Below are 24553 nucleotides of genomic sequence, written 5' to 3'. Positions count from 1 at the left end.
GTTGCATGATTAAGATGTATTCTTTTCACATTTATTAAACAGGAGAGAGATCTACTAAAAACATTCAAAATCTCATCTGACACCTTTGTAACTTACATGATGACTTTGGAAGACCACTACCATTCCGATGTAGCCTACCATAACAGCCTACATGCTGCTGATGTTGCCCAGTCGACACATGTTCTTCTTTCTACGCCTGCATTAGATGTAAGTTGTTCTGCTTTTAACAAAGTGATCTGTATTGGGGCATTGAAGTAATTTGGCTGGATAATTCTAAAGCAGTAAAGCAGAATATCTGAATGGATATTTCAATGTATAGATCCTCTGTGTGAATTAATTGAAGCTATATGCAATATTGGTGGCCCTGAAACCTAACTGCTGGAAGGCAACAGAGGGCATGAATGACTGAAGTGTGTAATCTTGAGCTAACCTGTGGGCTAGTGGTTGTGTATTCCAGCGCCATACAAGGTTCAGAGCGTCTATTCCATGTCTTGTCTTTACTTCTGGTTTGTAGATGAGATTCTGTCCACTCTCAACTCCGCAAAATCTATTATTGGAGTTTTGTTCACAGACTCAGGATTTCACTTTAAGATCATTAAAATGCATAGCAGAACACTTAAACTGATGCACTCTGCTTCAGCATCAATCCATATTGCAAAAGTAGTATACCGTACTGCTTTTTCTGAGGGCTTAGTTTACTTAAGGCAAAGATACTTTAAATAATTTTCAGTAACAAGTGCACATACTGTTTGAAGGGCTTTCTTCTGACTAGAAACATTTGGCTTATGGAAGGCTAAATCTTAAAAACGAGGACAATTAGTTTTGACAATTTGCCGTGCAAACCACTCAGAGCTTATAGTTCAAAGGCTGTGGTCACATGCTCATATTGTTCATTTTTTCCTAGGCTGTCTTCACAGATTTGGAAATCCTTGCAGCAATTTTTGCAGCTGCAATTCATGATGTGGATCACCCTGGTGTCTCCAACCAATTTCTTATTAATACAAGTAAGTCTTGTTTTAAATACAGTAGTACCTCACTAATCTGCAAATCTAATACACCCTTTCCCTTGGTCAACAAAAAGATTTAGTAGCAGAGTAAGGTCTCAAATTACTTCTTTAAAACTGTGTTACTGTCGTGCAATATTCTGCAGTAGACTACTAGCACACCATGAAACTGGGCAATAATTAAACTGCTGTCAAAATAAAAAAACAAGTGAACTTTGTGATGTGGTCTCTTTGTGACATAAATCATGTTTATTTTCCTAGTACTAATTCACAGTGAGTCTTCCAGTCATTAGTGTGAACTTGGACAGTTCTTTTATAACTAATATGAGACAGATAAATAATACATAATATTTTATTTTATATTTTTATTGTTGTTGTGGATGATGATAAAGCCAAAGATTAATGTTTGTGGTTCATAGTCGACTTTGTAACATGCTAAATACATGTGTTAGTTCCAAGACAACTGCATGACTCCATTTTGGAAAGTTTCTTTGCATGTTTCATGCTTTCTATTGTTAGTTACAAAAAAAATCAATTTTTTTCTCTCATCTCAAGCTAGTTACCAATTAAACTGAATAATAATGAGTACATTTGAATATGAGTGTTAATATTAGAATACCACACGCTATTTGGCTCTGATGACACAAAAAGAAAACCAGTAGAACACAGAATGCCCAGTTTCTAATAATTTATTTAAATGATTCTAAAGACTTTAATGCACAACAGAAGGATTTCCTGTTTGAAATCCTGCATTATGCTTACTAATTTCTTTCACACTTCTTTGCTAGATTCTGAACTAGCTCTGATGTACAATGATGAATCTGTCTTGGAAAACCACCATCTTGCTGTGGGTTTCAAACTGCTGCAAGAAGAACACTGTGATATCTTCCAGAACCTTTCGAAGAAACAGCGTCAGACTCTCAGGAAAATGGTGATAGATATGGTAAGAATTCTACCCTTACTGTACTCTGGCTATCCCTACTGCTGTTCTTAAAGAGAAAACTCGTCTTTTTGCACTGCTGCATTTACTTCAGAAGGGTTTCTTCTTTTATAAAGGTGTTGGCAACAGATATGTCCAAACATATGAGCCTTTTGGCAGATCTAAAGACTATGGTGGAAACTAAGAAAGTGACAAGTTCAGGAGTTCTCCTTTTGGATAACTATACAGATCGTATACAGGTATGTGATTGCAATTTTCCTTTAGATTTTTGCCATTTTGCACAGTTTATTCTTTGTTGAAGAAACCATGCTGCATAGTTTCACTCTGGGTATAGTCTTGGCATTTGTTGCAAAGTTCAGTGCTAACTTTTTTAGGAATCATTCAAAGCTTGTAGGACCCATATTGCTACTGTTCAATACCATGGAGAGCAGCAAAGAGGTACAGGAAGGCCCTAGGATGGATTTAGGCACTGCAATATTCTCTCATTCTCTCTTTCGTTGAAGTTGTTCCATTGTGTATCTGAGAGATCTGCCCCAGAATATCCCAATGCATAGAAAAACCCACAGCACTGAGTCTCAGGTCATGTCTGCACTACGAAATTAGGTCGAATTTATAGAAGTCGGTTTTGTAGAAAGTATTTTTATACAGTCGATTGTGTGTGTCCCCACACAAATGCTCTAAGTGCATGTAGTCGGCGGAGTGTGTCCACAATACCGAGGCAACCGTCGACTTCCAGAGCGTTGCACTGTGGGTAGCTATCCCACAGTGCCTGGTGGGGCTAAAACATTGTTGCGGGTGGTTCTGTGTACATATCATCAGGCCCCCCCTTCCCTCCCTCCTTCCATGAAAGCAAAGGCAGACAATTGTTTTGCGCCTTTTTTCTTGAGTTACCTGTGCAGACGCCATACCACGGCAAGCATGGAGCCGCTCAGCTAACCGTCACCGTATGTCTCCTGGGTGCTGGCAGACGTGGTACTGCATTGCTACACAGCAGCAGTTTATTGCCTTTTGGCAGCAGACAGTGCAGTATGACTGGTAGCCGTCGTCGACGTAGTCCTGGGTGCCCTTTTAACCAACCTCGATGAGGTCAGGGGCGCCTGGGCAAACATAGGAGTGACTCAGCCAGGTCATTTCCCTTTTAAGTTTCGTCTCATGGCGATTGAGTCCTACCGGCAGCGCACTGTCTTTTAATCAGCAGCCAGCACAAGACGATGGCCAGCAGTCATACTGCACCATCTTCTGCCGAGCACCCAGGAGATGACGATGGCTAGCAGTCATACTGCACAATCTGCTGCCAGCAAGATGTATAAAGATAGATGAAGTGGCTCAAAACCAGAAATAGACCAGATTTGTTTTGTATTCATTTTCTCCTCCCTCCCTCTGTGAAATCAACAGCCTGCTAAACCCAGTTTTGAGTTCTATCCTTGAGGTTTTGAGTTCTATCCTTGAGGGGGCCATTCTGTTTCTCGCAAAGCCACCCCCTTTGTTGCTTTTAATTCCCTGTAACCCAACCCTGTAAGCCATGTCGTCAGTCACCCCTCCCTCCGTCAGGGCAACAGCAGACAATCGTTCCGCGCCTTTTTTCTGTACAGATGCCATACCACGGCAAACATGGAGCCTGCTCAGATCACTTTGCCAATAGGAGCACATTAAACACCACACGCATTATCCAGCAGTATATGCAGCACCAGAACCTGGCAAAGCGAAACCGGGCGAGTAGGCGACGTCAGCGGGGTGACGAGAGTGATGAGTACATGGACAGACTTCTCTCAAAGCACGGGCCCTGGCAATGTGGGCATCATGGTGCTAATGGGGCAGGTTCATGTGGTGGAACGCTGATTCTGGGCTCGGGAAACAAGCACAGATTGATGGGACCGCATAGTGTTGCAGGTCTGGGACGATTCCCAGTGGCTGCGAAACTTTCACATGCGTAAGGGCACTTCCATGGAACTTTGTGACTTGCTTTCCCCTGCCCTGAGGCGCAAGAATACCAAGATGAGAGCAGCCCTCACAGTTGAGAAGCGAGTGGCAATAGCCCTGTGGAAGCTTGCAACGCCAGACAGCTACCGGTCAGTCGGGAATCAATTTGGAGTGGACAAATCTACTGTGGGGGCTGCTGTGATGCAAGTAGCCAATGCAATCAAACATCTGCTGATATCAAGGGTAGTGACCCTGGGAAATTTGCAGGTCATAGTAGATGGCTTTGCTGCAATGGGATTCCCTAACTGTGGTAGGGCCATAGACGGAACCCATATCCCTATCTTGGCACCGGAGCACCAACCCGGTGAGTACATAAACCGCAAGGGGTACTTTTCAATAGTCCTGCAAACACTGGTGGATCACAAGGGACATTTCACCAACATCAACATGGGATGGCCGGGAAAGGTACATGACGCTTGCATCTTCAGGAACTCTGGTCTGTTTCAAAAGCTGCAGGAAGGGACTTTATTCCCAGACCGGAAAATAACCATTGGGGATGTTGAAATGCCTATAGTTATCCTTGGGGACCCAGCCTACCCCTTAATGCCATGGCTCATGAAGCCATACACAGGCAGCCTGGACAGTAGTCAGGAGCTGTTCAACTACAGGCTGAGCAAGTGCAGAATGGTGGTAGAATGTGCATTTGTCATTTAAAAGCACGCTGGCGCAGTTTACTGACTCAGTTAGACCTCAGCGAAACCAGTATTCCCACTGTTATTACTGCTTGCTGTGCACTCCACAGTATCTGTGAGAGTAAGGGGGAGACGTTTATGGCGGGGTGGGAGGTTGAGGCAAATCATCTGGCTGCTGGTTACACACAGCCAGACACCAGGGCGGTTAAAAGAGCACAGGAGGGCACGGTGCACATCAGAGAAGCTTTGAAAACCAGTTTCATGACTGGCCAGGCTATGGTTTGAAGGTTCTGTTTGTTTCTCCTTGATAAAACCCCCTGTCCCTTGGTTCACTCTACTTCCCTGTAAGCTAACCACCCTCCCCTCCTCCCTTCGATCACCTCTTGCAGAGGCAATAAAGTCATTGTTGCTTCACATTCATGCATTCTTTATTAATTCATCACAAAAATAGGGGGATAACTACCAAGGTAGCCCAGGAGGGGTGGTGGAGGAGGGAAGGACAAGGCCACACAGCACTTTAAAAGTTTAAAACTTTAAAACTTATTGAATGCCAGCCTTCTGTTGCTTGGGCAATCCTCTGGGGTGGAATGGCTAGGTGGACAGAGGCCCCCCCACCGCGTTCTTCGGTGTCTGGGTGAGGAGGCTATGGAACTTGGGGAGGAGGGCGGTTGATTACACAGGGGCTGTAGAGGCGGTGTGTGCTCCTGCTGCCTTTCCTGCAGCTCAACTATACGCTGGAGCATATTAGTTTGATCCTCCAGCAGCCTCAGCATTGAATCCTGCCTCCTCTCATCACGCTGCCGCCACCTTTCAGCTTCAGCCCTCTCTTCAGCCTGCCACTTACTCTCTTCAGCCCGCCACTTACTCTCTTCAGCCCGCAAGCTCTCCTCCCGGTCATTTTGTGTTTTTGTGCACTCTGACATTGCCTCCATGCATTCGTCTGTGCTCTGTCAGTGTGGGAGGATAGCATGAGCTCAGAGAACATTTCATCGCAAGTGTGGTTTTTTTCGCCTTCTAATCTTTGCTAGCCTCTGGGAAGGAGAAGATCCTGTGATCCTTGAAACACATGTAGCTGGTGAAGGAAAAAAAAGGGACAGTGGTATTTAAAAAGACACATTTTATAGAACAATGGGTACACTCTTTCACAGTAAACCTTGCTGTTAACATTACATACATAGCACATGTGCTTTCGTTCCAAGATCGCATTTTGCCTCCCCCCAGCACGTGGCTAGCCCTTCTCCCCTCCCCCCCTCCCCGTGGCTAACAGCGGGAAACATTTCTGGTCAGCCACAGGGAAACAGCCCAGCAGGAACGGGCACCTCTGAATGTCCCCTTAAGAAAAGCACCCTGTTTCAACAAGGTGACCATGAATGATATCACTCTCCTGAGGATAACACAAAGAGATAAAGAACGGATGTTGTTTGAACGCCAGCAAACATACACTGCAATGCTTTGTTCTACAATGATTCCCGAGTACTTGCTACTGGCCTCGAGTGGTAAAGTGTCCTACCATGGTGGTTGGAATAAGGTTGCCCTACCCAGAAACCTTTTGCAAAGGCTTTGGGAGTACATCCAGGAGAGCCGCGAATGCCAGGGCAAATTAATCATTAAACATGCTTGCTTTTAAACCATGTATAGTATTTTAAAGGGCACACTCACCAGAGGTCCCTTCTCTGCCTGGCGGGTCCGGGAGGCAGCCTTGGGTGGGTTCGGCGGGTACTGGCTCCAGGTCCAGGGTGAAAAACAGTTCCTGGCTGTTGGGAAAACCGGTTTCTCCGCTTGCTTGCTGTGAGCTGTCTACAACCTCCTCATCATCATCATCTTCTTCGTCCCCAAAACCTGCTTCCACGTTGCCTCCATCTCCATTGAAGGAGTCAAACAACATGGCTGGGATAGTGGTGGCTGAACCCTCTAAAATGGCATGCAGCTCATCATAGAAGCGGCATGTTTTGGGCTCTGACCTGGAGCGGCCGTTCGCCTCTCTGGTTTTCTGGTAGGCTTGCCTCAGTTCCTTAAGTTTCATGCGGCACTGCTTCGGGTCCCTGTTATGGCCTCTGTCCTTCGTGCCCTGGGAGATTTTGACAAATCCATTTCGAAAACTGGAACATAGTTCTGATAGCACGGATTCCTCTCCCCATATAGCGATCAGATCCCGTACCTCCCGTTCGGTCCATGCTGGAGCTCTTTTGCAATTCTGGGACTCCATCATGGTCACCTCTACTGATGAGCTCTGCAAGGTCACCTCTGCTGATGGTCACCTGCAGCTTGCCACACTGGCCAAACAGGAAATTGAAATTCAAAAGTTCGCGGGTCTTTCCCTGTCTACATGGCCAGTGCATCTGAGTTGAGAGTGCTGTCCAGAGCAGTCACAATGGAGCACTCTGGGATAGCTCCCGGAGGCTAATACCGTCGAATTGTGTCCACAGTACCCCAAATTCGACCCAGCAAGGCCGATTTCAGCACTAACCCCCTTGTCGGGGGTGGAGTAAGGAAATCAATTTTAAGAGCCCTTTAAGTCGAAAAAAAGGGCTTCGTCGTGTGGATGGGTGCAGGGTTAAATCGATTTAACGCTGCTAAATTTGACGTCAACTTCTAGTGTAGACCAGGGCTCAGAGTACTGAGAAAGGGGCTTATTCTTTCAGAGGCAGGGAAAGCACCCCATTCCTCCCTCGACTTTGGTGGCAGACATTTAACAACAGGCTTACAAAAAAACCTCCCACCTTATCACTGGTTTAACATAAAGATCACAATTCATTTTTTTAAAAGCTGTTAATCTGGAGAGAGAAGTTGCTGTAAAATATAGAACACTCCATTTCTCTGTAAATCCATTTGTCCACAGTTAATCAAAACCATTTTGTTTGCGTATAAGGGATGTTATTCAGTTAATAAAGCTGGGCTATTTAGCTATAAAAGCCTCAATTTAGAGAAGAAATTATGAATGGTGGGAAGCACCTGCATTCAAGAACAGACCTATGTGATGGCATACTGCAACTGCACGCTGTATATCTATCAAGTTAGTTGATTTGGCACACAGTGCCCTTTGTGCTTCCACAAAAGACCCTGACAACTAATCTCTAGTGTAATTTGGAAGAAATTTTTGAGAAGTTATTTTTTCATAGGATGTTGCATAATCAAAGATTTTTGTGCTTAAAATGTTCTTGATTAAACAAACAGGTATGGTCCAAAATTTTCTTTTATTACACTTGATTTTATGAGTTTTCTTATTAATATAATTTCAGGTTCTCCGAAATATGGTACATTGTGCAGATTTGAGTAATCCCACAAAATCCCTGGAATTATATCGGCAGTGGACAGACAGAATCATGGAGGAATTTTTCCAGCAGGGAGACAAAGAACGAGAAAGAGGAATGGAAATTAGTCCAATGTGTGACAAACACACAGCCTCAGTGGAGAAATCACAGGTAATTTACATTGGGGTACATTTTATTTGTTTCAGTTTGTAGTTTTAAAATTGAATGGGCCAAGTTCATCCCTGATGTAACTTTGGTTTCATCAGTGGAGTTACACCAGGGATGAGTTTGGTCCAAATGTTTTTTCCATTGATTTTGATATTTTTATTAAGGACGTGGCATCCTGTTGCTGCATTTTATATGCTCAAGGGTCATCTGCCTTTTCACTTATAATGACAGGTTTTTTTCAGTGGAATAGGTAAATAATCAAAGGTTCAGAAGTTAGATTCTGATAAACCCCAAATACCTGAATGTCTTTGAAGCTTTTATGGATTTACGTGACCATTCTAGGTGTTCTCTTTCCCGCTTCGCTTCGCGTCATGTTCAAATGCAGACTCAACCTTCTCTTTTTGTGTTCCTACTTCCAACTGGGAATCTATCTGAAGCAACTGGGAATCTATCTGATCCCCCTGGCTGGGAAGGTGAGATTCAGATTTCCCCCACCTACTATTCTTCTCTCATCCTTCACAACATCCTTCTCCTTGGTCCTCAATGAGTCCCTCCAAAATTGGTCAATATCCTGCCAAGTCACCAAAGTTTTGGCAGTCTCTGTTTAGTGGCTAGTCTCTTTACATTTTGCACAGGCTACAGACTTCCTTAGTCAGGATCCACTCCAGAATGCTTTGGGAAAGATCCATAGACAACAGCCAACCCAGTGCGGATTGTCAGACCTGTGGAAACCCACAGGTTTTCAGGCTATAATCTTAAGGGCCCTTTGGAAGACATGGAAGGAGGAGTTTGGGGGGGCAGGGCAGTATTTATCTAAATCAATACAAATATTTTAAAAGGAGTTAGCTCCTTTGAAGACTGGAATATTTCTTACTTTGTGAGAACTAATTGGCACATCCCTTGTTCTCATTCATAGATTTTAAGGTTAGAAGGCACCATTAGATCATGCAGCGTGTTCTGTATAACACAAGCCATAGAATTTAACCCAGTCATCCCAATGTTGAACCCAGTAACTTGTGTTTGACTAAAGCACATTCTGCTCTTTAGATAGTGGTGCCTCAGTTGCTTATTTAATTGGCTTGAACAAGACATTGTCAAGGATTTGTGGGCCCAAATAATTAATAAAGTTGATCATTATTATTTCTAAATGTCCTCCTGTGCTAAACCATGTAGTTTCAACATTATTCACGTTGCCATTGAAAAAAAATCTTGGCTCATTTGTTAGCCCGACAACAATCTACGACTCCAGTTTGGCAGGGAAATGTCCACGTGCCCCATGAGTCAGTGTTGAAAAGTTTTTCTGCTCCATCTTCTCACTTCAGAGAGATTTTAAAACATGGATTGTGGTTATGCAGGGAGATTGGGAATTGAACAGAATGGAGACCATTTGAACAAGAAAAAAAATGCATCAACAGAGAGAGAGGCATTTATATTTTGAAGTTAAAAGGGCCTAAAATAGAAAGAATGGCAAATACAAACATATTTAAAATTCTCAAATATACTAAATAGTGTCCTTTTAAATCTAGTAAATATTCTTTTCAGAAACAGGCAAAACAAAGTGTGATCGTTTGCTTGGTTGTTTGAGATGCTTGTTTAGACAAACAATTAACTGTTTGCTTCATTTAAAAGTTGCAGCATTTGTGACCATTCGTCCTTTTGTGAATATTGGGAGCTTTTATGATGTCAATGAACCCCACTATCCACTCACCACAGCACTGGAGTTTTTTCACTTTAAAAGTGCCTCCAAACGTGTGCAGCAGGAAGTTTTCATCACCTTTTTGTTTAAGCTGCCGCAACAGTCTGTTACAATTGAATTATAATGGTTCTATTGACATCCTGTTGTGTCTGAAGGAGGCATATGCGATTTCCAAAGCAAACATCTGCATGTTGAGTCTGGCCCCTTAGAGAGCCGTTTTCCTGCTGCATAGAAATGCTGTCCAGCAGTGCGCGGAGTCAAGTGACACATTCTGCCAAGATGGAAGAATTTCAATCCTCTTTATGGCCATTCAGTTTTCTCCATCCTGTACGTCCTGTTTGTCAGACAGTTAAAAAGTGAGCTAAGGCAGAGCTTGTTTGCCGATAGTCTGAAGGACTCACAGACCCAACCTGGACCATCATTATTTCCATCAATGACACTTCCATCTGTATTACAGGAGGCCTGCATACATATTATACCAACACTGGGAACAAGGGATTATTTTTTGTTGTGGGTCCTTCATCTTGTTTTGTATACTCTTAACAAAGAAAAAAGAAAGTTGTAGTAGACTGCATCCAAACAGAAAAACGGCAGCTACCTCTACAGCAGAAAGGAGAGACATCTCTCTATTTAAAGGTGCAGAGCAGAGAAAACAAGTAATCACAAACACAAGCTACATGCAGTAATAAGATATCATTAAAGGTCAAACTTAAGTCCATAAAAGCAATAACGTTCAGAATTCGGACTGAAAGTCAATCTAAGAACGCTGGCTTTTTCACACCTGCCAGCCACATGAATGCTCAAGGGGAATTGCACTGCAATTGCCATAAAAAAAAATCAATATTGTCATTTCAGGTACCTCTGTATGGTAACAGTTGAGAGGTGACATTTAAATAGCAACTACATCTTCTATCTCCCAAAGATTAACTCAGATTGAGTTTTGCCTTAGTATTGCACCAGAATGGGGGGGGGGGGGGTTTGGAGTCAGCCAAAGATAACAGCAAGCCTATTTATAATCACATGTTCATTATGGGATGGCATAATCATAGCCTTATCTCTGAATGTCCATGTGACTGTTGTTTTTAATTAAACCTCCACTCAGGGCCTGATGTTAAAAAAGGCCTTAAGCCAACTTTCATTTTTGTAGGTACAGTTTTGCACAGGCATGACGGGTGCATATGGTGCCATTTAGACACTGGGTTTGGAGGCCCAGTCTGATGCAGTTATTTGCAGACAAAACAAAAGGCTGCTTCTCAGAATCAGGTCCTTAGTGTTGCTGAATATTTTCTGAAAAAATGCATCAGTCATTTGTAATGTGTATGTAATACTTTGTTTCTCAGGTTGGATTCATTGATTACATCGTCCATCCACTTTGGGAGACCTGGGCAGACCTAGTGCAGCCTGACGCACAAGACATCCTGGATACTTTAGAAGACAATAGGAACTGGTACCAGAGTATGATACCTCAGAGTCCCTCCCCTCCCCTTGATGAACGGAATAGAGACTGTCAGGGTCTAATGGAGAAGTTCCAGTTTGAACTGACTCTTGAAGAGGAGGATTCAGATGGACCTGAAAAGGAGAGTGAGAGTATCCACTATTTCAGCAATACAAAGACACTCTGTGTGATTGACCCAGACAAAAGGGAATCACAAGAAGAGGCTAATATAGAAATTGTGACAGAAGATATGTCACCTGTTGATACATAATGTACTGTATGTAGGTGAACTTTAAACACTTAATGAGCATGCAAGCTGTCTTGTTGGACTAGCCTGCGATCTGGGTCTTAGGCCTGTGTCTAACATTGGCTAAAAGATCTTCCCAGCTACTTGAGATTGGAGTCAAGGTTAAAGATCGTGTATGGAATGATTGCTCAGGAAACTAACAGATGATCTACATTGTAGTTTAAGCCTTGTCATCTTAAAACATTGTGTTGTTCCGGAGCCAGCTTGAATTGTTACTGAACTGGTTGAAAGTGAACGACATAGAACTGAGAGATTTTATACTGTTAAGGTTTTGGGATTTATACCAGTTAGTCTGATAGAAACTACTGAATAGTAACTCTACATATAAAACCTGTCCACCTAACCACCTGTCTGCGGACCTGTGTGCCTTTTTTGTAAACTTTCACGTCTTTTCAAGAGCCTATTAAATACACAAAGTTTAGTATAAAACTCTCCACAACGTGTTTCAAAATTGGTGGATACTTTTTTGATTCTTCCTGTTAAAAGAAAGTCTTCCTTCTCTCATGGGCAATATCTGTCACTTTATTGCGGTTAATCATTTTTATAGGCTAAACAGAAGGGGTACCCCCAATTTTGCATTTCTGCACCTTTAATAGTCTCATTAAATCTCCAGCTGATCTTTTCAAGTCATTTCATGCCATTGCACATCTTTCCTGTTTGCTTGCTGTGCACAAGCGTATTTTTTCCTCAGTGGGGTTCACTTTTGTTGTGCACAGGATAAAGGATAGTTCTGTTTTTCTAGCACAATGCAGTACGTATACAATTAAGTGTAATAAGGCAGTGTGTGATGTGCGTTCTCCCTTTGGCAGTTTCTTTGCTCAGTGGAAGTTGCACGCTCGGATCTTTGTGTTTCTCTCACCTGTAGTTCATGTTTCCTAGGTTTAGTTCCATCATCCTTCTCCTGCACTGCCTTGAGCTCTAACACGTCCATTACTGTTTATAACAGTGTATTTATTACTGACTGTATATAATGTAATGTTTTGTAAGTTATTAATTTATATAAATTAACATTGCCTGTCAACGGTGGTGTTAATTGTGTAGAAAACTCTGGATAAGAGTTGCCTTTTTTTCTTGTAACCTTTTGTATTGCATAAAATAGAAGAACCTGAACATAGCATAAGAGACATACGGAACCCATAGAGGGCATTCAGGTGGCATTGGCTCACAGGAGTTTCATTTTCATGATGAGTTAAGAAGAGTTGTATCTTATGACTGGGAATGGGGGCAATAGCATGAGCTGTTTAAACTACTGAAGCGCTGAAAAAGAAACCCCCTGTGAATGCTGCCAACTATTAAATGTCATGTTCCAGTATATGAACAACCCAATGTGAATTTCTATGACAAAATGTGAACTGATGTAATAATTGTGCTGTGAAGCTTCTTCTGAGAAAGCTTGTTAGGCATCATTAATGGTGTCAATCTCAGTTTGTAAAATATATTTCAAGCTTTCGGTCCAACTTGTGACTAAATAGTTGATGAGATTAGCACAGTTGTGCATGATCAATGGGTTTGTATGTCTGTTGAACACTGCATTGTTCCAGGTGGTTATTTTATTGTTTTCAGAAGTTTCACACAATGTATGTTATAGTATTATATATTGTGTTCAGATGCATTCTTAAGAGATTTTTATATGAAGTGAATAAATGAAAGCATGACCTAGGCTGGGGCTCTTCTGGCTGTTTATTTTTATCAACAACTTTGTATGTGAGATCACTAAGCAGCATCAAAATGTAACAGCCTACTCTGGGAATAGGCAAACACATGATCACTGACCAGCTCCCATGGTAAAATAAAAACGAGGCCTCCACGCTTAACAGCTTTCTACATCCAGAAAGCAAAGCAACACTTGCATAGCCAGAATCTGTAAGCACAAGGAGGCCAGTCTTCCACGTATTCAGAGCCTCAGGACAAGGGTCCAGCACTCAGAGACCCGCTTCTTCCTTATTCACCTTTAACCTTCCTGATGGTGAAAATCATCAGTGCTGTGATCAGTCATTCTCGGCTCTTCCATGGCTTGGTTCTGTTGCAATTCCTGCAGTATGGGCAGACACTTCTTAAGAGAGGCTTCTAACCTTTTCTCTGTCTTAGTAACAATGACAGGGTGCCTGCACACACCATCCAGGGCCACAAACCAAAGACAATTCTGTTCAGGTTTCAGAATCTGGTTCATGAGTCTTAGAGTAACAGTTTTCTGATGCCCAAGCATTCTAAAATCACAGGTCAGGGGTCCAAAAGCTTATGCGATTGGCTTAAAAATCATGAGATTTACAAAAAATAATGTGGGGGTCCTTTTGTGTCTTCTGGATTTTAAGTCATTAAGGTTCACGCTGGTCACATTTTTCTCTGCAATCATGACAGCTAGAAACTTACTGTGACAGGGTCAGGCCAGATGGCTACAGGAGAGTGATCCTATTGGATCTGCTAAAGGATCCCCCCCCGCCCAGCCTAAGAGGGGAATCCACAGGACCTGGACACCAAATAAGTTGGGGGGACAACTAATGAAATAACAGGGACAGGAGTGTGGTCAAAGGGTCAAATGAAGGGAACCAAATGGGGACACCAAGCAGAGAACCCCGGACAGCGCCCACTGCTCCTCAAAAGCGTCAAGGGAGTCAGTGGACGCTGCCCAGAGGAACTCTGCCCGGATACGTGAATGGACAGAGGATCAGAAATAGGCCTCACAGTCACAGGAGACTCCATTGGCCAACCTCCTCACCCTGATTTTATAGATGGCCATTTTAGCCAGGGCCAGGAGGAGGTTGACCAGGAGGTCCCGTGACTACAGGAAAGTGATAGAAGGCAGATATATTAGCCCCAGGTTAAGTGGGTCCCTTTTCCCTGGGTAAGGTAACAGGGAAGGTTCCAGAACAATCAGGAACTTTCTGGAAACAAGGCAGACCGGCTGATTAGAACACCTGCAGCCAATCAAGAAGCTGCCAGAATCAATTAAGACAGGCAGGCTAATCAGGGCACCTGGGTTTAAAAAGGAGCTCACTTCAGTTTGTGGTGTGTGTGCGAGGAGCTGGGAGCAAGAGGAGCAAGAAGCTGAGAGTGAGAAGGCATACTACTGGAAGACTGAGAAGTACAAGCATTACCAGACATCAGGAGGAAGGTCCTGTGGTGAGAATAAAGAAGGTGTTGGGAGGAGGCCATGGGGAAGTAGTCCAGGGAGTTGTCGCTGTCACACAGCTGTTCCAGGAGCCACTGTAGACAGCTGCAATCCACAGGGCCCTGGGCTGGAACCCGGAGTAGAGGGCGGGCCCGGGTTTCCCCCATCCCTCCATCCCCCCCAACTCCCTACTTGATACCAGAGGAATTGACCTGAACTGTGGGTTCCACCAGAGGGGAAGGTCTCTGGCCTGTTCCCCGATCCACTAGGTGGATCAGCAGAGACTGCGGGGATTGTTCTTCTTCCTTTTCCCCATGCTGGCCAGCGATGAGGCTAACTGAGTGAACGGCAGATCTGAGCCACGAAAGTGGCCAAACTGAGGGCTGCTGTGAACCTCTGAGGCAAGCAAATCCGCCAATAAGTGCAGGACCCACCTACGCAGAGGAGGAACTTTGTCACAATTACTTTTTTTTCTTTTTAAATAAAAGCTGAGAATCTCTCATAACCAATTGATTACAGGTGCCAAGGTTTTAAGAACACCCCCAAATATTGCAAGACTTGCTATAAAATTATGAGAGTTGACAATAGTGTATTGATCAACCAAATTAGACATACAACCCAGTTCTTCCAGACAGTGATGATAAGGCACATCTCGTTCTAGTTCTTTAACTGGGCAGTAGATGGCATGACTAGGGACATTACAAGCTAAATACCAATTTACAATGAATACCAATATTCTCCCTGAATTTTCTTCCAGACTCCTCCCCCTACTACCTGTCATGTATTGAACTGTAAAGCTTTTTGCTTTTTTGGATAGTCACTCACTGCAGACACATCACGTGCAGATATTGGAAAGTGAGTAGGAGCTACTGTAACTGTGAGTACAAAGTACTGCACTGAACAGTGAACTCTTTCCAGCTGAAGTGGCTTCAAACAGGCCTCATTAGGACTTAAGGTCATGTGACTATGGGGAAGGACTTTGTGAGTTCTTTGAGTACAAAACAGCATCTGAAAACTTTCTTAACCGGTGGAAAAAAACTGTATTTTCTCATGGCCTTAATAGCTTAGGAGGCCAATCAATACAAGAAACTTTCTTTAGAAAAAATATCAACTTTCAGGTGAAAATATGCATGAGGAAACAAACAACAAAAGCCACTGCTCCCTTGACTGCAGCTTCCAGGCAGGAGACGGAAGTTGGCCGTGGGGGGAACCTAGCACCCCCTTCCCCGCTATGGAAATTTTGGCGGGGAGGCTCTGTTTCCGCCCCACCCCACCCCCAGTATCTTGGGAGGCAAATCCTGAGTAGGACCCAGCTAGGTTCTGTCCCTACACGGATGTGAGGGGGCTGAGGAGAGGCTACTGTGGCACTGGAGGAGGGGCTGTGGTGGCACAGCACACAAGATAAGGCCAGCCACAGGAGAGCAGGTAGCACTCCCTGCCCCTGCCCAGTCCTGCCTTCCAGCCACCGTGGATCCCATGGGAACACCTGGCCCAGGGGAGGGACAGGAGCAGTGCACCAGCCGCCAGGGTGCTGCAGGGGATGGGAGAGAGCACTGGCACCTGGGTGGGGGGCAAGGGGATGTTGGCACAGAGGGTGCCCAGTGGGAGGCAGGACACTGGGCACCAGCCTCCAAATAATTGCCATAGGAACAGCAGCAGGAACTCCTGGGGTGCAGCTTTCCAGCCTGGAGCTGGCTGCCCCACCACCTCCTCCCCAGGCTCAGTAGCTCCCCTCACTGCCCTGCCTATCCTTCCACCACCCCTCCCACACACACCCATTTCACAGGGAGTTCCCTGTGGCGCACCTCCTCCCCACCCACACTTCACCTAACACGGCCCCTTGGCCTTGCCATGTGGCACTGGCTCTCATTCAGTATTAAACCAGCAAGGGTTAAGCACTCTCTGCTGCTAGAGGGGCACCAGTTAATGAGGCCCCCCCCCCCGGCACGTTTTGTAAGTGTAGAGGGTGGGTTAGCGCCTCCCCATCCCCATCCCCTGGCATTATTCCAATCAAGCAATTCTATCATCTCCCTGAATGTCTCCTGTAATTTCATCAGAAGAAGTTCTTCACATGCTGTGTGCAATGTTCCTGTGTGCTGCTAAACAGCTGCATGCAGGGTAGTTGTAGCCATGTCGATCCCAGGATAGTAGCGAGACAAGGTGGGTGAGGCACTATCTTTTATTGGACCAGCTTCTGTTGGTGAGCGGGCCAAGCTTTCGAGCCACACAGGGCCTGGCTACACTGCAACTAGACACCCACAGCTGGCCCGTGCCAGCCAACTTGGGCTCATGCTGCAGGGCCGGTTCATTGCTTTGTAGACTTCCAGGCGTGGGCTGCAGCCTGGGTTCTAGGATCCTGCAGCTTGGGTGGGTGTGGGTCCCAGAGCTCAGGCCCAACCCCGAGCCCAGACGTCTACGCAGCAATGAAACAGCCTCTCAGCCCGAGCCCTGCGAGCCTGAGGCCTTGTCTACACTACCGTTTTGTCAACGGAACAGTGGAGGTGTATACACTGAAATGGTCCTCCCACCGATGCAACACACCTGCTATGCTGACATAATAACACCACCTCAGTGAGAGGCGGAAGGCTTATGTCGGTGTAGTTAGGACGCACAGTGTCTGTGTAGCTACTGCATTCCTTACATCGGCTGTCATTCTTGTCAATTTCATGGCTCACCACAGAGAGAATGGAGACAGGAAGAGTAAAGCTGAGGAGAAGACGCTTGGCAGGGGTTGCAGTGAAAAAGCTGAGGGGAGAGAATATCCAGTCAGCACTCTGGCCCCCATGGAGTGTCTGACTGCCCCTGCTGGGGCTGCTTGTGTATCTGCACCTGCCAGAATGAGTGTTTCTGTGGGGATAGCTATAATTTCTTTCTTCTCCAAGCCCACAAGGCTCAGGGGAGGGAGCTGTGTCTCTTCCCTGAAGATTCCAGCCATCTTCTCTGGATTGTAGCACATTGGCCCTTACTTGGCAGACCCCTGAGGATGAACAAGTAGCCGACCACCCCCAGAAGCCAGCAGGAGGGAGAGAAGCGGCCATTGTAGGCGCCACAGAAGACTCCTGTGGGTAAGTTAGAAGCTGGGTCCTGGCTGGGGGGCAGCAGCACATGGAGGGTGGGGGAGCATAAGCCATCTCAGGAGATGGGATTGCAGGAGCCTTCACCCCACACCCTGGCCTTCCAGGAGTGAGGGCAGAAGGGGATGCAAAGCCATCTGGATGCCGTTGTTTCCCAGCTCCAAGATCAAAGGCCTGAGCACTGCCAGACCCAAAGCAGGATCTGCAACGCCATCGTCTATGTAGGACTGGCAAGTCTGAAATAGCCACTGTTTATATAGGACCCAAAACCTGCCCTTTCTTCAGTACCCCCAAAGACTCCCTGGCAACGAAACCAGTGTTGGTCCACTGCATAGAGAGGACGCTGTGATTCTGGGGCCACAAAAGAGGTGCCCATCCTCAGTCCAGTGAATAGCTCAACCATCTGGTGGGGGCCCTACTGCATGCCAGTGTTCAGGACGTGGGTGGGGTCAGACCAGTTGCTGCCATCCACCACAGCGGTGAGTAACAGCCTATAGTGGCCCCACAGCCTGGGAAAGGGATTCCTCCTCCCCCATCCCGCACAGTGCAGTATTTTCACAGTGCTGACTGGCTGCATTTGACCCCTGGTTCATCTAGTTTAAAGCAACAGCACAAGCTAACAAACAAACCCTATTGTAGCTCACGAAAGCTCATGCTCAACTAAATTGGTTAGTCTCTAAGGTGCCACAAGTACTCCTTTTCTTTTTGCGAATACAGACTAACACGGCTGTTCCTCTGAAACCTATTCTCAGAGTGGCCCGGATGTCACAGAACATGCCAATACACAAAGAAGGAAGCCAATAAAGCCAAGCCCTGCTGATTTGTTTCCAATAAAAACTCATCTCGGCTGACCAGATAGCAAGTATGAAAAATCGGGACGGGGTGGGGGTAATAGGAGCCTATATAAGAAAAAGCCCCAAATATTGGGACTGTCCCTATAAAATCAGGACATGTGGTCACCCTAAACTCATCACAGTGTGGAGAGCAGTTGCTGGGACCAACCAATTCGTTGTTAGGCTCCAAGGAAGAGGAGGAAGGGTGGGAGGAAGAGATCAACAGTGAACGGGACCAAAAACCAATAAACAAAATAGTTGAGAACACTCATCAGGCGTCTCTTTACATTTCCACACAGGATGAGAATGGCAATGAAAGTAGAAATCTCATCCCTAAATCAGTTCCAAAAGTTAGATCTACATGAGGCAGCCGGTTCCCTTCCCAGTTACAGCGTTAGTAGACAAAAATGCCTTAATTTAGATTTTAATTAAAAGAAGATCTATTTCAGCATTGTTTTTGCATGTTCTTTGCTGTGGTAAAGCCTAAATGTACTTTATTTGTTAATTATTATTCCTGGCTGTAGAAATACTGTTACATCAGAGTGTGGCTGGAGAAAGGCTTGTGTGCTGCATATTAATTCCGTATAGCCCAGCCCCATGGCCAAAGCATGGAGGAATGGGCTATGTAGCTGGTGTAGAAGGCTGAGTTGCCTACTCTTACCGGACAGCTTTCTTTTCTATTATTTCAGTTAGTCAACAGAGGTGTTTGTGCCTGTGATCTTTGCAAGCTGGATAAGCCCATGTCAGTTAACTGAAATGTTTGTGGTGTACCAAGGAAAAGGAAGTGCTGGAATAGTCACCCTTACGGCATGCAACATTGCTAAAGACAACCGGATGACAGGGAGGCTCACAGCTATTCTTTGAAGTGGGACATCACTGAGGCATCCAATGAGTTCAAAACACATGCTTATTAAGAACACAATTATTAATGGTGTCTGTTGAGAGCTGTGAATGTGGCAGGTTCATCTTCTCTCACAGGAAGAAAATACTTTGGAGTCTTTTTCAAGGACTGAATGTCTATGATTAGCTGAAAATGATGGCTTTTAGGCTAGGCTCAGTTCCAGGCTATTTTATTTCCTGTTATATAGAAAACTCTCCTGTCAAGTCACTAAACTGCACCCTTAGCTCCATAAACAATATACTCTTAGAGCTGTCTTTCATTGTTGTCTCTCCGGAGTGATATTTAACTTCTTAACTCGGACTTTCCTTTGAGTGACTATGCACTTATACTTTCCACAGCAGATCTATGTGCACCCAAAGCACTCAAATTTGGAGAATTTTGCCAGCTGTACCCCTAGGTGGCACATGCCCCCGGGTCTCTTCACGCACCCAGCCAAGGGCATAGAAGGCATGTGTGTGTGGCCTCCCTCTCAGTTCCTTCTCATCACCTGTGTAGAGAACTGAAGCCTCCTGTAGCTTTAGCTTTGGGTTATCAAAACAATTTTATTGTAAATAGTTATATGTAGTTACTTCTATTGTATAAGTCAATGTAGTTGGTTATTGCTTGTTTAGGAAAAAACTGGTGGAATGAAAAAAGTCACCAGGATTCAAGCAGTGGGCTACATGCAAGGCCATTTCTCCCCTCTCAAATAGGCATAAAAGCTATTAGATCTGCCTTGGTGAGGGACATTTGAGAGACACATGAGCTATTAGAACTGTTTCCACTACAAGGACTAAAATAGAGGGATTTCCTCCTCAAAGTCCATGAGATGAAGATGTCAGAGACTCTCTTCCAAACTGGATCCCAACCATGAAATAACGGACTCCAAGTTGAGGTGTGTCCCACCCACTACCAAAGATCCCAAACACAAGTCTGCAGAAAAACAACTGCTCTTTGATTTCCGCCATGGCCTCCTTGAAGGGTTCCAAGCATTCTGACACCGACAAGTGCTCAAAATCTCAGTTTTCACCTCACAAAAAGGCTTCCAATAAGTCCTCCGGTATCAGTTCAAGGTATCATAAGCATAGGCTCTCACTTGCTGTGTGAGGCAACGCCCTCAAGTCTGGTGTCTCACCTTTACCACTCCATCTTCTTCAATACTGCTGATTCGGACCCCATCAGCACCGCCAGGTCTCCTAGTTGAACGCTTACCTGCCTCGGTCCCATCAATTCCGCAGGCCTTCCTAGCTGTAAGGGATTGTCTGTGCCTCCCCTTCCCAGCCTCTCCAGTGTTACAGCCGGCTCCAGTTGGGGCAGCTCCACCCCACTATGTGCTGGCACCGTCAGCACTCCTGGCACCGATCACCTTCTTGATGTTCCAGCCACCTCATCCTGTGGCTGCGCGGGCGTCTCACATGCTCAGACCACCATGAACCCCAGCAATGCCTGCCCCTCCCTTTTCTGAAGAAACCTGTGTTTCCTCTTCAGACTCTGAAAGGGAGGCACCTGTATCACCTAGAAGGTCTTTTAGATCATGTTAGAGACCTTGTACCAAGTAGGGTTACCCGACCTATGGACCAGTACTGGTTTTCTTAAAGAGAGGCATCAGTATGGCGTCTCAGACATTGCAGTTTCTCCTGTCACCTTACTGGTCTTGGGTTGCTCCGAGGGATTCTAAACCTTCATCATAGTCTAAGAGGAGGTCGCCCCTCCAGTACAGGAAATCTCTGGTCAGGCTCCTGCTACCATCCATCCAATGGAGAAAGGAGAAATAATGGAGGCATGCCTAGATGTTCCCCCTATATCTCATCTTTTTCTCCAGATGAAGCCATTACTCCAGAGTTGAAGCCTTCCCTCTCCCCACTCCCCCAGGGACTTCAAGGTCTTTCAGGACCTGATGAAGAGAGTGGTTACTTCCTCAGGAGTGCAGGCTGAGCTTGTGTAAGAAAACCCATGCAGCCTGCTTGATATTTTACAGACCACTGTCCCAGGAAGGGTTGCCCTTCTGATTAAAGAAGACTTGCTGGAGCTAGCAAAAACCCTCTGGCAGATCCTGGCCTTTAAACCACCTACCGCAAAATGGGTGGACAGATGTTATCAAATCCGTCAGCAGGACTTTGATTACTTTTTTAACCCATCCAGTTCCAGATTCACGGCTGCTAATGAGCACTCTTGACAGTCCCATCCTAAAGACTAGGCATTCAAGAGACTGGATTCATATGACCAGAAGGTTTATTCTACCACTACTCTTCAAATGAGAATGGCCAACTATCCAGCTCTCTTGTCTAAATATACTTCTATTAATTTGTCTTAAATTTCTAAATTTGCTGACAAGTTTCCAGAAGAACACAGGGAAGAGTTCCTGGCTCTGGTTTCAGAAGGGTGCCTCACAGCCTGAACATCCCCCTTGAACATGGCCTTATGGTCTGTAGCCACTGCCATCTCCATGGGGTGCTCTTCCTGGTTTCAGGCCTCTGGCATTCAAAGGGAGATGCAAAATACAATTGAGGATTTGCCCTTTGAAAGCTCTTAGCTACTTTCCAAAAAAACTGACTATACAAGCTGCACCCCGAAAGATTCCCATGCAACACTTCATTCTCCAGGAGTTTACACTCAGTGACAAAGAGGAAACAGTTTAGATCTCACCTTTATTAGAGATCAGCCTTCCCACAAAAGTCACAGGATTCCACAAAGAGAAGGTCTAGACCTCCTTGACATTGCCAGCCGGCTTCATCTACAGCAGGCCTTTCTTGCCAGATATCTTCAGCTTCCAAGTAGTCGTTCTGACTGCTTCATCAAGGCCTGCCACTGTCTATATCTCCTTGATGCAGAAGATGCCTATCTCTCTTTTGGGGTGCTTGGAAAGACATTGGGTGCTTAGCACAGTAAAAGAGGGATATGTTTCCCCATTCACCTCCCTTCCTTTTCCCAACCCAGCTTTACTATTCAGGGAGCCACCTCACGAGACTCCATTGCTTCAAGAAGTATGGTCTCTTCTGGAAGTGCAAGCAATTGAGGGGGTTCTTTACCAACACAGAGTGAAAGGCTTCTGTTCCTGGTCCCCAAGAAATCTGGTGGCCTTCATTCCAATCTAGATCTAAGAAAGTTGAACCACTTTGGCAAGTGTCAAGGTTCCTCCCCCACTCTGAACTCTAGGGTACAGATGTGGGGACCTGCATGAAAAACCTCCTAAGCTTATCTTTACCAGCTTAGGTCAAAACTTCCCCAAGGTACAAAATATTCCACCCGTTGTCCTTGGACTGGCCGCTACCACCACCAAACTAATACTGGTTACTGGGGAAGAGCTGTTTGGACGCGTCCTTCCCCCCAAAATACTTCCCAAAACCTTGCACCCCACTTCCTGGACAAGGTTTGGTAAAAAGCCTCACCAAGTTGCCTAGGTGACTACAGACCCAGACCCTTGGATCTTAAGAACAATGAACAATCCTCCCAACACTTGCACCCCCCCCTTTCCTGGGAAATGTTGGATAAAAAGCCTCACCAATTTGCATAGGTGACCACAGACCCGAACCCTTGGATCTGAGAACAATGAAAAAGCATTCAGTTTTTTACAAGAAGACTTTTAATAAAAAATAGAAGTAAATAGAAATAAAGAAATCCCCCCTGTAAAATCAGGATGGTAGATATCTTACAGGGTAATTAGATTCAAAAACATAGAGAACCCCTCTAGGCAAAACCTTAAGTTACAAAAAAGATACACAGACAGAAATACAGGTTTCAGAGGAACAGCCGTGTTAGTCTGTATTCGCAAAAAGAAAAGGAGTACTTGTGGCACCTTAGAGACTAACCAATTTATTTGAGCATGAGCTTTCGTGAGCTACAGCTCACTTCATCAGATGTATACCGTGGAAACTGCAGCAGACTTTATATACACACAGAGAATATGAAACAATACCTCCTCCCACCCCACTGTCCTGCTGGTAATAGCTTATCTAAAGTGATCAACAGGTGGGCCATTTCCAGCACAAAGCCAGGTTTTCTCACCCTCCACCCCCCCACACAAATTCACTCTCCTGCTGGTGCTAGCCCATCCAAAGTGACAACTCTTTACATAATCAAGTCGGGCTATTTCCTGCATAGATCCAGGTTTTCTCACATCCCCCCCACCCCCATACACACACAAACTCACTCTCCTGCTGGTAATAGCTCATCTAAACTGACCACTCTCCAAGTTTAAATCCAAGTTAAACCAGAACATCTGGGGGGGGGGGGGGTAGGAAAAAACAAGAGGAAACAGGCTACCTTGCATAATGACTTAGCCACTCCCAGTCTCTATTTAAGCCTAAATTAATAGTATCCAATTTGCAAATGAATTCCAATTCAGCAGTTTCTCGCTGGAGTCTGGATTTGAAGTTTTTTTGTTTTAAGATAGCAACCTTCATGTCTGTGATTGCGTGACCAGAGAGATTGAAGTGTTCTCCGACTGGTTTATGAATGTTATAATTCTTGACATCTGATTTGTGTCCATTTATTCTTTTACGTAGAGACTGTCCAGTTTGACCAATGTACATGGCAGAGGGGCATTGCTGGCACATGATGGCATATATCACATTGGTGGATGTGCAGGTGAACGAGCCTCTGATAGTGTGGCTGATGTTATTAGGCCCTGTGATGGTGTCTCCTGAATAGATATGTGGGCACAATTGGCAACGGGCTTTGTTGCAAGGATAAGTTCCTGGGTTAGTGGTTCTGTTGTGTGGTATGTGGTTGTTGGTGAGTATTTGCTTCAGGTTGCGGGGCTGTCTGTAGGCAAGGACTGGCCTGTCTCCCAAGACTTGTGAGAGTGTTGGGTCATCCTTTAGGATAGGTTGTAGATCCTTAATAATGCGTTGGAGGGGTTTTAGTTGGGGGCTGAAGGTGACCGCTAGTGGCGTTCTGTTATTTTCTTTGTTAGGCCTGTCCTGTAGTAGGTAACTTCTGGGAACTCTTCTGGCTCTATCAATCTGTTTCTTTACTTCTGCAGGTGGGTATTGTAGTTGTAAGAAAGCTTGACAGAGATCTTGTAGGTGTTTGTCTCTGTCTGAGGGGTTGGAGCAGATGCGGTTGTATCGCAGAGCTTGGCTGTAGACGATGGATCGTGTGGTGTGGTCAGGGTGAAAGCTGGAGGCATGCAGGTAGGAATAGCGGTCAGTAGGTTTCCGGTATAGGGTGGTGTTTATGTGACCATTGTTTATTAGCACTGTAGTGTCCAGGAAGTGGATCTCTTGTGTGGACTGGACCAGG

At 45.2% G+C, this 24553-nt stretch overlaps 1 protein-coding gene across 5 annotated transcripts in view; it reads left to right on the top strand.

The window, feature by feature from the left end:
- PDE4B (phosphodiesterase 4B) overlaps nucleotides 1–13073 on the top strand; it is a 404634-nt gene extending 391561 nt beyond the window's left edge. For all 5 annotated transcript variants that reach the window (XM_048861443.2, XM_075131780.1, XM_048861444.2 and 2 more), the window contains 6 exons: nucleotides 43–207; nucleotides 905–1004; nucleotides 1793–1947; nucleotides 2061–2183; nucleotides 7796–7978; nucleotides 11012–13073. In XM_048861443.2, the coding sequence (XP_048717400.2) occupies nucleotides 43–207; nucleotides 905–1004; nucleotides 1793–1947; nucleotides 2061–2183; nucleotides 7796–7978; nucleotides 11012–11377 (1092 nt within the window). In that variant the 3' untranslated portion in view covers nucleotides 11378–13073. The remainder of the gene's footprint in view (nucleotides 1–42; nucleotides 208–904; nucleotides 1005–1792; nucleotides 1948–2060; nucleotides 2184–7795; nucleotides 7979–11011) is intronic.
- The last annotated feature ends 11480 nt before the right edge of the window (nucleotides 13074–24553 follow it).

Source organism: Caretta caretta, chromosome 8 (genome assembly GCF_965140235.1).
Source record: "Caretta caretta isolate rCarCar2 chromosome 8, rCarCar1.hap1, whole genome shotgun sequence".
Lineage (NCBI taxonomy): Eukaryota > Metazoa > Chordata > Testudines > Cheloniidae > Caretta > Caretta caretta.
Note: the sequence above shows the minus strand (reverse complement) of the source record. Positions and strands in the feature narration are given on the sequence as shown.